At 47.8% G+C, this 15,716-nt stretch overlaps 1 protein-coding gene across 7 annotated transcripts in view; it reads left to right on the top strand.

Annotated features, from left to right (window-relative positions):
* Positions 1-15,716, top strand: part of FGF12 (fibroblast growth factor 12) — a 222,545-nt gene that overhangs the window by 107,044 nt on the left and 99,785 nt on the right. The window contains exon 1 of one of the 7 annotated variants that reach the window (XM_017810787.1): positions 15,268-15,531. The exons of the other annotated variants lie outside the window; for them this stretch is intronic. Coding sequence (XP_017666276.1) covers positions 15,333-15,531 — 199 coding nt within the window. The 5' untranslated portion in view covers positions 15,268-15,332. Of the gene's footprint in view, positions 1-15,267; positions 15,532-15,716 lie in introns of those variants that run through there. 7 annotated transcript variants of the gene reach the window in all.

Below are 15,716 nucleotides of genomic sequence, written 5' to 3'. Positions count from 1 at the left end.
TTCTTCTTTTCCTTCTTTTTTCTTCTTTTCCTTTTTTTCTTTTTCCTTCTTTTTTCTTCCTTTTTTTTCCTTCTTTTTCTTCTTTCTTTTTCCTTCTTTTTTTCTTCTTCTTTTTTTCCTTTTCCTTCTTTTTTCTTCTTTTTTTATTCTTCTTTTTCTTCTTTTTCCTTCTTTTTTCTTTTTCCTTCTTTTTTCTTCTTTTTTTTCTTTTTTCTTCCTTTTTCTTCTTTTTTCTTTTTCCTTCTTTTTTCGTCTTTTTTTCTTTTTTTCTTCTTTTTCTTCTTTTTTTTTCCTTCTTCTTTCTTCTTTTTTTTCTTTTTTCTTCTCTTTTCTTATTTTTCTTTTTTTTTTTTACTTTTTTCCTCTTTTTTTTTCCTTCCTTTTCCTTCCTCTTTCCTTCCTTTTCCCTTTCTTTTCCTTTCTATTCATTTTTCCCTTCCCATCTTTGTTTTTTCCATCTCGTTTGGATTTTTTTGTTTTGTTTTTGTTTCTCTTTTTATTCTTTTTTGTGCCCTTTTTCCCCCCCTTCCTTCCCCGCCTTCCTTTGCCCTTGAGTCGGGGTTAGAGGGGGAGCGCAGGCGATCCCGGAGCCGGGATGCTCCCGCTCGGCCGCGGCTCAGCCGCCGCTGGGGAGCGCTGCGGCTCCGCGGCCGCCCGGGCCCGGCCCGTGATGGGGAAGCTGCTCCACGCAGTTCGTGTTTCCCGCTCGGCAACCTGTGCCCCTTCCGCAGGCGTTAAAAATGATGGGACTAAAGGAAGGAAGGGAGAGGGATGCTTCAGAAAGGGCGTGGTTTAAGATAAAAATCGGCAGCGGTGTCCTTTCTGCGTAACATCACGGGGGACACGCCCCCGTCTTGGCGGAGGGAAATAGGTAGCGGTTTTTATCGTAGTTTTCTTAAATCCCCCGTGGGTTTGGTTGAGAAGCCTCTTGCAGGCCTAAGAGCGCGCACTGCTGTGCAGGGCACCGGACAGACCAGTGCTGGGGATGCGCTGACAGGCTGGCTGTGGCTCTGCTGCAGTGGAGGTACGAGGTGGATGCTCAGCCCCCGGGGGGACAGCGCTGTAACTCGATGAAAAGAAACTCAAACTTGGTTTTTTTTCACCCCGGTTTCAGTGATGATTCTTGTATTTTTGCTGAGTTTCAGCCGCAATTCTGGTGTGGCCCAGTCACCTTGCACGGCAGGCGCTCTCCCTTTTCAGCTCCCATACCTGGCTGCCGTCCCTCTCTGTTGCGTGTCAGTCTGCGGATTCCTCACGCCCAGGGGTTGTCCACTTTCATTATAAAAGGGATTAATTGAGCCTCTTCCAATCTCAGTTGTAAATACCTGATCCAAATTATTCCATATGGAAAAAGAAAAAAAATAGGCTTGCTCTAACCCACAGACCCTTGGAAAGAAAACTGGGAAATCTTTGGCTTAGGTGCAGCAGTGACCAGGATGCCCCCAAACAAAAAACAATGTTGGATTTAGAGGCAAAATGAGGTATTTTCCCAATTTTAGAAAAAGAAAAATCGAAACAAACCCACAATAAAAATTAATAGGCTGGGGATCTTTACTTTGTTCCAAGTCTTTATCTAATTGCATTTCAAATTTTTCCATGAGAGACAGATTCCAAGATACTTTGTAATTCTCCCTCAGTGCCTTGAAGACAAGGGAAAGTTTGAAATGTGTTGGGGTTTCCTCAAAATTAACATTTTACAGTTAAATAATGTAGAAAAGAAACAAAATTAATTTCAAGTAAAATAAAATAGTTCTGTGAACTTAGTATTGTTTTTCTTTTTTTTAAATTCATTGTAGGAAAAGAAGATGGCTCAGTGCAACACTGTATTTTTCTTATTTTTCACTCTCTTCACGTGCATAAGAAAACATGCTGAAATTTTTCTGAAATTGCATATGCCGAGAGCTGTAATCATACAACCTGTGGGGTGCAGTTACTCTTGCCATGCTGCTGTAGTTGTTTGTGCAGGGTGGTAAAGGATCTTTCTGAATGGGAAACATCTCTGGTGTTTCCCAGGAACTGGATGGAGGCTGCAGGACTGACCCCTGTTCAGCACACTTGGAAGGACAGGGCTTCCCCGATGCCTATGACCAGTGTCTCTTACTAGTCAGAATTATTTTCTTAGTGCAGCCCTGGGGACCACGGGGGTTTGGGTGGGATTAGCGGGTACCCACTGCTCACCTGGTGGTGCCTGCATCTTCTCCCCTGCTTCTGGGCTGCTGAGCTCATGTACCATGGTTCTGGGGGTAGAAAGACTGTGGGACTGAAAAATTAATTCCTGGCGAAGCAAGGTGGCAACCTTGTCATTTATTGCAGTGTGAATATAGGAATCCTGCGAGCTGTAAACAGGCTGGAGGAGCTGATAAGGGGGGGTGAGTGTGGCCAGGGGGCCGAGGCTACTCTGCAGCATCAGTGCCTTGCAGGGAGGAGTAAGATATGACAGGGTCTCAGCTTGTGGTGCAGAGGATTTGAGCTGGATGCCAAGGGAACACAGTCAAACGTGTCAGCTGAAGAGTGTCAGCCCTTTCAGAAAGGGGCCCCCTTCCTGATAGATCCATTTGCATGAGCATAGGGAAAGTGGGGGCTCCTCCATGAGCAGTCCTGGTCAGCATTGCGTGAAAAATCCCACCCTGAAATCCACCTGACCCCCCAGGAAAGTATCTTTGCAAGCCTTTCTGTGGTGAAGGCTCCCAAAAGCAGTATCATTGCCCTCATTTTATGGGAGGAATCTGAAGTGTGGGGAGTACGCACCTGTGGTCTGGTGGCAGATGTGGAAGTCGAATCGGAGTGATCAAGCTGATGCTTTGTTCTTGGCGTTGAGGGTGATCTGGAGTGTTTGTGTCTCAAACGCTTCAGTGCTGTGCTTGTGAATCAGGCAGAAAGACTGCTTTAGAAGCAGGCAGTCTAGTTTTAGAGCTGGCATAATCATAATTCCTATGCCACTAGGAGCAGGGGGGGAGGAGCAGATAAAAATCAGAAAATTAGAATTTATTACAATAAAAGCCAAAGTGCTAGAAGCCAAAACTGTCATTGTAATATGAGCTCTATTTTGATAGTGTCCTATTACATCATATAAGAGGTTGAACATGAGTAAGAATATCTTGGTTGGTAATTATCTGATTTGTGATATGTAGCTAATGTGTATTTGTTGTTCTGCTGTACATTATGCAGCAGCAATTCATTTCTAAACAACATTAACTGGCAATATAACAGTTCAGTGCAGAAATTACAGGCATAAACATACGTTTTACTTAGTTGAGTAATAGTTAAGTTGAGAGACCTCTGTCCTGCTCAGGGGAGATCTGGGGTAGAGCGCTGAGGGTATGTCTGTCCCTAACTCACTCTGCCAGCAGAATTCACTTTTTCTGGAGGATACTGGTTGTTTTCAAATTATCCAGCAAGCAGAAAAGGCATGTGCAGACAGATGTGGGTACCAGCTAGCCAGGGGACCCCACATGTGGGAGCTGACAGCTCCCCTATTCTGAAATGAGTTTGTGGAAAGTGGTGTCTCTGCAGGCTGCACTAATCAATAGCAAAGATCTGCAGGAGTGGCTTTCAAATTAGATAAGCTTTGGAGCTGATGTCTGAATGATGGTAACAATATAAACACTTGACTGAATGCACTCCTGTCATTGCATCCCTAATAACACTTAGATAAGACCATTTGTATTTTATGGGATCTTATTTTCTTTCACTTTATTTAATGACACCACTAAATAAAAGCACTCAATAATTGTTGTTGCTTACTTCAATTCATCAATTAAATGTGTAAGGCTATTAGTATGGATATATTTTAAGATGGTTCAATTAGCAGAGGTTAAATAAAAAAGCCTTTTGAGTGCACATCAAATATCTCCCCATTCTTAGAGCATTAAAAAGAGATTTTTTGAAAGACTGAAAGTATTGGTGCTACAGATTAGAGAAGAGGTCTCTTGGCTCATGTTATTGTGCAGGCTGTGTCACATCATCTTTTCACAAATGTGCACAAAAAGCCTCCTTGGAACAGAGGGAGCAGAATGAGAGCAGCAATGTGCCCACTGGTCCTGTTGGAAGTGTCTTACTCCTCTGATCACTGGAAACCATTTCTAATTTCTAGTCTAAATTTATTCTTGGCCAGTTTCTACCCATTTTCTCTTGTGCCAGCATTGTCCTTCAGCTTATCTGTCCTCTGACTGCTGTAATTTATGCCCTGTTTACATTTCTTTCTGCCTGGGCAATGAAGATCTATGAAACATGTCCATTCTGCTTTAGTTTGTAGCCAGTTTCACTTTCTTAATTGCTCTAGTGCCAGGGTTTCAAACAACACAAGGGAGCATCTTTTGTTTTAAAAAGAAAAGCCTCCATTCAAGCTGCACCATATCGTGCGAGTATTTTCCATTTGATTGAGGGTTTATGAATGCTTCATTTTTTTTGGTATTTTTATTTTGCCCATAAAATTACAAAGCTGGGTCAAATTCAAGCTGACAGAGTCCATGTGAAATGGTTAAATAAATAAAAACAGAAAGAAGACTTTTCAGACCCTTCATTGTGCCAGGAGTCAAGAAAGAAAAGCGAGAGGATTGCAATAATTGCTGGAGCTATCCATGTGCAAATAATAAGGCTGGGAGTAGCATGTAGCCTTTTCTAGAACAAATGCCTGGTGTCTGCCTTCTCATGTCAACTGATTTTTTTCAAGGGGAACTTTGCAGGAGTCAGTCTGGCATGTTTAACTGGGGTGAGAGCTGGTGCTTGCTGCACAGGGATCTCTTGCACACCCCACGTTCCACACAGAGCATTGGCAGTGTCAGGGACTGAGAATGGAACTTGCGGGGAGATCCCTGGAGCATCAGTGAGATCTGGAAGTCTGCTTCATTTGTGTCCATTTTGATAGTCCCAGCCCACGTTTTTTTTGGCTCATGACAGCTAAGACTTGCTGATGAATAAGCAAGGACCTTAAAGTTGTTGAAGGTAATGAAGTGTCTATGAATTATGCTCCTTCACAAGGACATGTTTGTGTTGCAATATGCTCCTTTTACTGCTACTGTCTTCAAGCTTCTTTACCTGCATCTTTAATGAGGAGACAGACACTGCCTTGGTAGCTACAGGTCTTCACACTTAATTTCCTGAGTGCCTGACTTTGTCACTGTGGACTTAAAAGTACCTCTATTTCAGAATCATTTCACTGTCAAATCAGTCTTTTCATGTGAGGGCACCTTCTTGCACCCCACATTTTGCAGCATTTGAGGTGGGCTGGAGTGTGTATTAGAGGCATTGATTTCTAGAAGTATCTGCTGTAATGGACTGAAGAAATAATACATTTGCATGTATTATTGGCATTACTTAACAAACAGAGAGATCCCCAAAGCTGAGCAAATGACAGACAAAGCATGTATTAGGCTTATGAAAACAAATCAGAGGGGAGAGCCCTTGGAGCCAGAGCATGACTAACCTGCCATTCCACTGACAGGAGGCATAAGCCAACCCTCCTCCAGGCTGGAACTCCCCAGCGTGTTTTCCTTTACTTCCCTTGTGTGGAGAGTTGTCTCAGGAATTCAGGGCTTGTGAAGATGCTGAAGACAGTGGGACCCACCGCTGTTGAAGAACAGCTACCTCAGGAGCTAGGCAGCTTCATAAAAATAACTTTGTGCATCCTTTTCCCTCATGCAGAGGATCTGCGACTGTGAGAGTATCAGGATTTCAGCCCCTTTGCTGCTCTGGCTCTCTTTCAACTCGGAAGGATGCTCTTCGGGCAGAAAAATCCCAACATGCTTCTGCAGCTCATGGATAGATGGTCATCTCTCTGTAGAGTGCTGATGATCTCTGTTGCCATATTGCCACCTGTACCCAGTACAAAGCCATGTTCTCCTCAATTACTGACAAAAATGTCTCTTCAGAAGCCTCCCAATAATTACTCAAGTACCCACTTAAGTGGCTTTTAATTCAGGCTCCTCACCCCCACGCTCGTACATTTTCCAATTGCCAAGCACAGCTAATCTTATGTATAAGCTTCTGCCAAAAGAAAACACTAATAACTTGCCCCCTGGTTTATACTACCTTGCATGAACTTCGGTGAGCCCACAGCATCTCAGGAGATGGTATTTCCAACAGGCTGGAGCAGGAGCATTCAATCATAATGAAAGATGAAGGCTCTTATTGTGAGTTTCCCTACATCTGACAACACTTGGCAATGCTGCATCACCTTTTGTTGGAGTGCTGCTGGCTGCCTTGTCAGCTTGTCTGGTTACTGGAGGCTGCCCCTCTCCCCCTGCACTGACTTGGACTAGATGTTAGAAGGAGCCTTTCTCAGCTGAAGGTGGTACAGAGCCACATTCCCAAAGGAGATGTGGGGCTTCCACTGCTTCAGGTCCCTAATCAGAGATCGGACCAACCTTGTCAGTGATGATGAAGGTACTGCTGGCACAGTACAAGGCTGACCTCTCCAGGGTCCGTTGTACCCTGTGTGCTGTGATATCAGCTCATCTATTTTTGAAAGAGGTTGGCTGCTAGGGTGAAATGATAGCGAATCCATCACAACTCTTGCCATGTCATTCTCTTGATGAATTACCATTGCTATTAACAATAAACATGAGCCCTGCCTGACTTACAGCCTCCAAATCTCACTCTGACTTTCCTGGATTGAAAGAGCCCCTCCTTTTGAAAATGTTCTTACTGAGAGGTGAGAAATTTATTGGTCAGGGACAAGTCTTCTCTGTCATTCTCTTGGATACTGAGGATCTTAACCATTTGTCTTCTGTGGCCAGATTTTCAGCAACAGCAAACTCAGTGGCCACTGTATTAACAGGCTAAATACAGCTGAGTATCAAGAGGATTTTCACAGAGTGGCCCCATGTGAATCCCTGTAGATGTGCATATTACTGCAACCAAGAGACTGAACTGCTCAAATCTCTCACTATATCCATATTCTTTCTATTTCTCAGACCCTCCCTGTTCTGCCACTTCTGAAGTGTGGCAACCAGACTTTGTGACTTTTGTGATTCTGGTGTTCGCTGGATGGGATACAATTGTGACAGAGCATTTCTTCTGCTCCCCATTGCTTCATGCATATCCCTATGGGCTTGGGCTCTCCTAGCTGCAGTTCTGTGCAGAAAGCTCCTGTTCAGCTGTATCTCTCTCATGGTTCCCAATTCCCAGAGTCATTGCTTTCTAGGGAAAAGAAATTGCCCAGTCTTGAAGTAATACAGACAGCACAATTTATCCCCAGAGGTTTGATCTGGCTGTGTTAAAAGGAAACTTGTTTCTATGAACTCAGTTTCCACGTCAGTTCAGTTTAGTCTCTTCGCCAGACTTGCCACGATCATTAATTACTACTGCATTAGTCTTTGTATCCTTGGCAAACTTAGATTTCCTTCCAGACCACTGATATCTTCATTGGTGTCTGGATTGCAGCAGCTGTGAGAGTCCAGGCAGAGAGGACTTGGGATTTCATTTTGCTGGAGAGATAGAGAAGTTGATTTATTGCTGGGGAGGGAAATAAATTACAATGCAAATAGCAAGAGGTGTGTTTGGAAGCCAGGGGTTTACAGGGGAAGTGATGTATTCACCCAGATCCTTTTTTGCCCAGTCTTCAAACCTTGTCCTGGCTGTATGACAGCTGTAATCTCACATTTACATTTAGTGTTGAGTATGCCCTTGCAGTACGCAGGAGAAATAAGCAGGTTTGTTTAAATAAGATGCAATCTGGATGCATGTAACTTCAGAGGCATCCTGAGGGCAGGATTAATGTCCCGGCACTCCTGTTCAGCAGAGTTTGATGGCAGTGGAAATACCAGGTTTTGTCAGAGTTGCTACTTTTCCTGCGAGCTCTCCAAACTGGGAGGACCCTCTGCTGAGTGACTGAGCAGTGGACTGCCCCGTGAAGCATTTCTCTGCTGACCCAGCAGGATATGAGATGTGGCCCAGCTCAGGCTGCAAATCATGGGCTTCTTACAAATTTGGAGGCTGGATGAAGAGACTAGTGAAGTTTGGGGTCAGGGAACTTTCCAAGACCTCTTTAGGTCTGTCTATCTGATGTGCAGATAGACAGATTTGTGGGTCTGGAGGGAGCTTGATATTTCTCCTTGACAGCTTCTGTCCCTTCTCCCTCTCTTGACCTATGCCAGTGCCACACAGGTGCATAGAGGAGGTGGATGTCCCTAGTCTTCAAGCCTTGACCTGCTGTGGAGCCTGTGGACCCATAGCCCTACTGGAGGAGCACGATAGGGGTTTCGCTCTCCCTTCCTCCTTTTTATCATTCTCAATCACATAATCGGGCTGGTTTGCCTCAGCCAAGATCTAATCAGGAAGGATCTCTTTGACTTTCAGCAAAGTCAGCTTGATGGAAACTTTAAATTGAAAGGCTTTTCCCGACACACTTGAAAATGATTTTGGTTGAAATTGGTGTCTGGCTGCATGATTACAACAGGAGGAGGTTTCCTTCCTCCCAGGGATGGGGAAAAGGATTTGCAGCCCCTCAGACCTCCTGAGCCCCGGTGTATGGGGGCCCTAGGCCAGAAGCTGCTCTGTGGGGTCACGCTCCCCTCTCCACCCAGATCTCATCACCTTCATGCAGGTGACATGTAAATCCAGACAGAACCAGGTTCAGTGTCCATGGGAACTGGGCACCTCTTGCATTGTTGAAACTATAGGCCTAAATGGGCTACAGGTTTTCATCAAATAGGATTCAAAGAGAAGGGTGGGGATGGCTGACCTCTCCTAGGGAGGGGGAGGTTGTAGGAGTCGTCTTGTTCATGACAGTGTCCCTATCCTGATGTTTGAGGACTAAATATCTACTTTAGACAAGGAAGGGTGGGTGTGTGTTCAGTCTCAGGCTCACAGCTGGGGTTGTTCTGTGGTGGCTATTTCACCTATTTCACCTCAAGCTTCTTCTCTGCATTAAAAGCACAAAGAATGTGATCTTTTTCTTACACACTGTAAGATGTAAGACCTGGAATAAAATCTCCAGTGCTTTCCTTTCCCTTCCAGGTCCTTGTAGTTTCTGTGGCTTAAGGCTAATAAATGGGTGGCCATGAGTGAAAAGTCCCTAGGGCAGTGGATGGAGCGAGTTGCTGGATGTTGGGATAGGCCTAGTGAGGAAGAGGAGATGGATGGAGGAAGAAAGGAAGTGAGGCAGCTCTCTGTCCTCTTTTTTAAATCAGCAGCTATAGTACAGGCAAGAAGATATTTGAGTTTTCTTTCCAGATGCTTGGGTGGGTGTTTCTAAGCCTGGACCAGCTGTTTGGCTCTGTGTCCCTTGCTCAGGAAGGGTGGGCTCTTGGCTCTGCCTTGCACAAGGGGATCTGCAAGTAGGGTGCTGATCCTTTCATTGCTCCTTCAGCGAGGCCTCCTCCCTGCACTGTCCTAATGACTGAAGTGCCTTGTGGGAGCTGTCACTGGGCAGGTGTTTGCAAGTGCTTTGTCTTGGACTTCTGACACTTCGGAAGCCACAACTGAAGTGAATCACTGCAAGGACAGCAGTTTTCCATGCCCTGATCCCATTGGGAAAGGCAATGACAGAACAGTCAATGAACAGGACTGTTGGGGTGAGGTGATAACAACAGCTTTGAGATGAGCCCATCTTGAACAAGCCTCAGGTCTGGCTCTGGCATGTGGGACAGGCATTGATCTGTCTGCAAGGAGGTCTCTCTTCATATGTGGGAACAGTTTCAGATGCTTCCCTCTGCTGCTCCTTTTCAGGCTTTGTTTAAGGGAGATGGTCCCATCAGGTGCTTCCAGAACCCTGGAGACAAAAGTCTGTTTGGTCATACAGGAAGCTTCTTGAAGAAAAATGTATCATGACACTTTCACTCCTAGACAGCCACAGTTCCCTTTAGCAAGGTGCAGCTTTCTTATGTTCAACTGCCTCCACCTCATGTAGGCAACAAGTCACCAAGGAAAAATAAAAACTCCTGTTAAATTGAAAATTTTCTCTTAAAAAGGGGAAAAAAATTATGAATGCATAAAATCCTAGCAGAATTATTTCTTTTTCAGGTCTGCAGTTGATTTTGTTGTGTTGGTGCTGCTTGTGGCCTGGTTTTTGCAATAGTGGTTTCATTTTGCAACTTGCCAACTATGTACCTGCCACTCACTTTAATACAGACAGCCCCAACTTTTACCCAGGCTACAGCTGGTTTTAAAGACACCAGGTGAACTAATGAATACTCCTCGTGATGAGTTGCAAATTTTGTTTTAATTGAATCTTTGAAGGCAAAAAACGGAGTAAAGGGCCCATTAAACAAATTATTTTAATATGGCAATCAGATGATGCAGGCTCTTCTGTGTTTATTGAAAGGCCAAGTCAGCTCCAAGCTCAGCTGTGTGAGAACAGCCCAGAAAGCTGGCCAGTTTTTGTACTCTGCTGCTGTTTTAGGGCCAGATCTCTCTCCCTGAATAGCATATTTTGAAGTGGCCATGTGAATTCTTATTAGGCATTCAAACACAGATATAAACCTATGCATTGTAAACAGAATTATGCTGCACAGAAACTGAGCAGAATACGGTAAGATCTTTTCTTTATCAGGTTACCCAGGCATGTTTTTTTTTCCAAAAAGTCCACCCACGCAGAGAGGCTGGGGAATGCCAAAGCTGCATGAATTTTAATTATGCTAGACATGCAACAAGGGGCTACCTTGTAAAGAATAAAGTTAATAAAACATGGATATGGGCTTAATTTTGCTTAATAAGCAGCCCTGGCAATGCACATTTTAGATGTAATTTTCACAGCGTGGAAATTGGGTACAATTCTTAAGAGGTATCTGCATGCAGACTTTCAAACTCAACAGTGCCTTCCTATTGGAAGAGATTTGTTGCTATGCTGCTATAAAATGGTGAATTAGGCCATTCATAATTACTGGCCAGAGATGGGTGTCTTTTTTTCTCCATTCAACTACAGAAACATGCATACACATTTTTAAGTGGTATTAAATGTAAATCTCTTCCTTAATTTTTATGTATGCATTTTCAGTAGCTCTGCAGATAAAACAGCAAAAAACCTGCATATGTTCCTATCTGTAGTTAGCTCTGTGTGTACAGAATTAGTAAAGCAGAGATATGCCTAATGACTGAATCTACAGAACACAGCCCATGGCTTTTGAAGACTCTATGAAAAATAAACAGGATATTCTGTTAGCAACCCTGCGGGAATTATTGCACTTCACTAAGGAAAGATGCCAATAACCTCAGTTTTGACCTAGATAGATCGTTCTGTTTAGGAAGGTAAGGGAATGCAATTCTAGATCTCTTCTCTGCTTAAGTCACCAAAGCCCTGAAATTCAGCCATTCATTTTAAATCTCAGCACTGAGGACAGAAAATTTTATTTATCAAGAGAACAAAACCTCAGAACTTACAGTGTCTTGAAATGTTTATATTGGTCACTTTCCATAGGGAGTGTCTAATGCAGAGGCTCCTGGATGCTTGGGGTGAGGATATTTAATGAGCGTAGTGAGTCTGATCTTCCAACAGCCCTGGGGAGTCTGAAACTCTGCCTGCTCCTGTGTACCAGATATGGGGTCTTTCTCCACAAACTGCAGGAGGAGCACTGGCATATCTCTCCACCATGATCAAAACACTGTCTGTGTGGCTCATTCTATGAACCAGTGCTATTCTTGCATTCCCTCTTCATAGGGTGCACTGTGCAGCTTTCCAGATTGAGACTGAGGTGAGGAGGGAGCCCAGGGAAGAAGAGGCATGGGAGAAAAATTGCCATAATAACTCTGCAATAAAGATATTAATTATATTATATATATTATATATTTATATATAAATATATTTTTTAAATCATGTTCCTTAAGGAAAAATGCCATATTGGCCCAGCTAGCTCAAAAAATTCAGCTTCCATTGGTGGCAATGAGGAATGCAGCCTGTGGGTTCAACAGGGGCTAGTTGCATAGGCTGCACTACCCTCAAAGAGAAGTAGCTGATATAGATGAAAATGGGAGGTGTTTTGAACCCTGTTTACCCAAAGGAAAGTTGAAGGAGAGAACTTCCACTGGCAGAGACCAAAGACAAGGAGGTTTTTCTGTTTCACTTGGTAGCCCATCAAAGGCAATGTTTCACCTGTGAGAATGACAGTGCCAGGGGCATGATGAGGTTGGCCTTCCATTCTCCAGCTCAAGACCGCTCTGGGTTTGCTTGGTGTTTATAAAAGCATGGGCTCTTCAGAAAATTTTGTGAAGTTGGGGAATGATCCAGAGTCGTGCAGAGCAGATGCCCATATCAGTACTGTCACCAGGAGCTCATGGCACAGTGCCCATGTTCAGAACCAAACCCCGTGGACTCCTTGGCCATCTATAGATAAAGACAGACCTGCATGTTGGCAAGTGCAACATTATATTCAGTTTCACAAGCTCTGGTTTAATTTAATTCCATCACTGCAGAAGCAGAGAGACCTGCAACAATCCTTTCTTCTTTCTTAGGAGTTGCAGCAACTTGCTTTTCTGATCCACAAATCACCAGGAAAAAAAATTACTATGACTGACTTTATCACTGATTAGGATCATTTTTAAGTGCAGAGCTGCTGCTCCTTGTTTATAGCTACACAACAAAACAAATTAGTCGCATGTCAAAATAGCTGGAACTTATCTAATATGATGCAGATAAACCAGCATTTTTTCACCAGAGATTTGAAGACTACAGGCAAAAAAAATATCTTTATATATACATTGAAAACTTTTTTCTTGGGAAGATATCAGATTTGCTCACATCCTTTGAAGATGAAGCTTTGGATAATTCACTGGCAGTTCAGACAGTGATTCTCTGATTGCAAACAGCTTTCTTTAGGCCATGCCTGTACCTTGTACTGCAATAATTCTTTGATGTCGAGTGAAATAATCCGATAGAGAAAATTAAAATATGAAGCATTTTAGTTACAGGAAAGGGAAGAAAAACCTTTATTGATTGGGATGGTGAAATCTGCTCGAAAAAAGTTGGCAGCAGTTAAAAAGAGATCAACAGCCAAACATTTGTATCTCCCAAATGGTTTTGAATATTTCCTTCTCCTGTCCTCCCCTTGAGAACCTTGATTCCATCTTGTTATGGTGTGCATAGAGACTAAGAGTGAAAATCAGGAAGTAATGCCAGAGTTAAGTTAATCTTTGTGGACATAGGGGGTGGTTGTTTCAGTTGCATTTTTTTCCCAATACATTAAAATAATTTAGAGCCGAAGTTCTTGCAGTGAAGTAGTTACAAAGATTTTGCTGAAGTTGATAATTCCTAGGGCATGTCACACTGCTTTAAAGTGCCCTCTTCACTTGGGAACATGGATCAGCCCTACACGTTCAGGATTGGATTAGGCTCGTCCTGCAGCTGCTACTTGCCAAAGTGTGGCTGGGGCAGATCTGGTCTTCCCAGACGAGATCCCCTGTCCCTCCACCCTCACCCCTGCACACTCCCCTAGGTATCTTGCTCGCCACCTAACTCACCTAACAGCTATCATTGCTAGCTGTTAACTAAACTGAAATCTGGAGAGCACCGTCCTTGTGGCAGCAACAGCAGTTACTTCTCTGGATAACCAGAGGTGTATCTATCTGCACCTTAAATTTTGTTTGGTACAGTTTTGTGGCTGGATATGGGCCGGAGCCGGGCCAGCACCAGCTGATGCACTAGTGGTCTGTCTTGGGACCGCTGTAGCCAGAGGCAGCCCGGCAGTGCCCACTGCCGCTGCAGCCGCCTGCGCGCTCCCCGGCCGAGGCACCGGCCCCCAGCAGCGCATCCTCGGGGTGCCGGGGCTGTCGCCCTGTCTCTGCTTGCACGGAAAAGCAGGGAAAGTCACGGAGATGCTGGGTGCTCAGGCACCGACAGCAGTGGCGAGGGAGGCGGCCAGGGTGGCTGCAGGACTGGCAGGCGGCTCCGTCGGCGGGGCCGGGGGGGACTGCGGCCCCGGGGAAGCCCGGCAGGGGCGGCGGGGCTGCCCGGGCGGAGAGGCAGAGCCGCCGCGGAGCTGCAATTGCCTCGATCTGCCTGCGCGATGTTTCTCATCCAAACCTCGATCACGTAGGATTGCGTAGAGAAGGGCGAGCGGGAGCAGCTGCAATTCTCCTGGAGCCCGGCTCCCGCCCGGCACCGACCCAGCCCGCCCCGCCCGGCCGCCGCGGGGCTGCGGAGCTCCCCGCCGCCTTGGCAGCAGCCGCGAGCGGCGTGGGCGTCCGGGGGGGCTTCCCCGGCCCCTCCTTCCTCTCTCCTCCCCCCTCCCGGGCCGGGCCGGGCCGGAGGATGCGGGCGGGCAGCGGGCGCGGTTCGGCTCCTCCTCGCCCCGCCGCCGTCGGGCGGCACCGCGGAGCATCCTGAGCCCCGCACGGAACAGCAGCAGTGGCAGCCGCACCCCCCCGCCCGTCTCCTCCTCCACCTCCTCCCCGCCTCGCATCGCTCCTCCCGCCGCTGTCCCCGCCGCGGTAGCCGGGCCCGGGGCCGCCCCGGTGCCGAGCGCTCGGCGGCCGCCCGGTCGGCCGGACGATGTGGGTTGCTGCCGTCGGGGAGAGCCGGTGCCGGGGCAGAGGCGGCGAGCAGGGCAGGGGAAGCTGCGCCAGCCATGGCGCTGTGAACCCGGGGCGCCGAGCTGCGGCGATGTGAGCCCGCACTCGCGGGCGGGTGCTTCTTTTTTTTTTTTTTTTTTAATTTATTTTTTTTTTGCCTTCCCTCTTTTTAATTTGTTTGCTGACCTGCTGCTTTTTTCCGCGGCTGCTTTTTCCTTCCCCTCCCGCCCTCTCTGAGAGCGGAGTGGGGAGGGGGGCAGAGGAGGAAGAGGAGGAGTGCGAACAGAAATGCAGCGCGGCTCTCCCTGAGCCCGGTCGCGGAGCCGCGTCCATGTGCGCGCCCTGCCGCGCAGCGCCTCGGAGCCACCGCGCTGGGGCCGGGGCTGCCCGCGGGCCGGGGGGGCTCTGACTCATCCCACGGCCCCTCGCCGGAGGGCGGCCGGCGGGAGGAAGCGCCGCCGCCTGCGCCCGGGCGGAGCGGAGCGGCACCGCGCCGCAGGGACCCGCGGATCCTCCGCGCCCCCCTATCCTTTGGACAAAGCGGTCGCCGGCGGACCTTCGTCAGCGGGGCGGCCGCTCCCGGATCTACGCGGCCGCTGCCAGCCCGGCCGGGGGGTCTCGCCGACGGCCGCCCGCGCCGGGATTTGCGCTTCTCGGGGACAGACCCATGGGCGGCGGGGTCCGGCGGCCAGCCATGGTTGTTTGCCCGGGCGCCCTGCTCCTCCTGGCCGGCTGAGCCCTCCCCGGCGCCGGGACTCGGGGTTGCAGCGCGTTAAGCGGGTCGTCCCCGTGCCCGGTCCCCGCGGGGCGCGGCGGCGGCTCGGCCCCTGCGCGCCCGGGCGGCGCCCCACGGAGCGGCGCGGAGCGGAGCGGGGGGCCCATGAGCGGCGATGGCAGCGGCTATCGCCAGCTCGTTGATCCGGCAGAAGCGGCAGGCGAGGGAGTCCAACAGCGACCGGGTGTCCGCCTCCAAGCGCCGCTCCAGCCCCAGCAAGGACGGGCGCTCCCTATGCGAGAGGCACGTCCTGGGGGTCTTCAGCAAAGTGCGCTTCTGCAGCGGCAGGAAAAGGCCGGTGAGGAGGAGACCGGGTGAGTACGGCGGGCCAGGGCCGTGGGAACCCGCTCCGCGGAGGGGGGCAGCCCCGCACCCGCCGGGATGGCTGCCCCGGGGCGCCTCCGGCACCGCCAGGGACCGGCTGGGGACAAGGCTTGCTCCGCGCTCAACTTTGGTCTGGGTCCTGGCGGATCTTCTCCTCCGGTCTGGCGGGATGGCT

The sequence above is a fragment of the Lepidothrix coronata genome, unplaced genomic scaffold, assembly GCF_001604755.1.
Source record: "Lepidothrix coronata isolate B3197 unplaced genomic scaffold, Lepidothrix_coronata-1.0 Scaffold29, whole genome shotgun sequence".
NCBI lineage: Eukaryota > Metazoa > Chordata > Aves > Passeriformes > Pipridae > Lepidothrix > Lepidothrix coronata.
The sequence above is the reverse complement of the archived record's forward strand: the minus strand, read 5'-3'. Positions and strand labels throughout refer to the sequence as shown.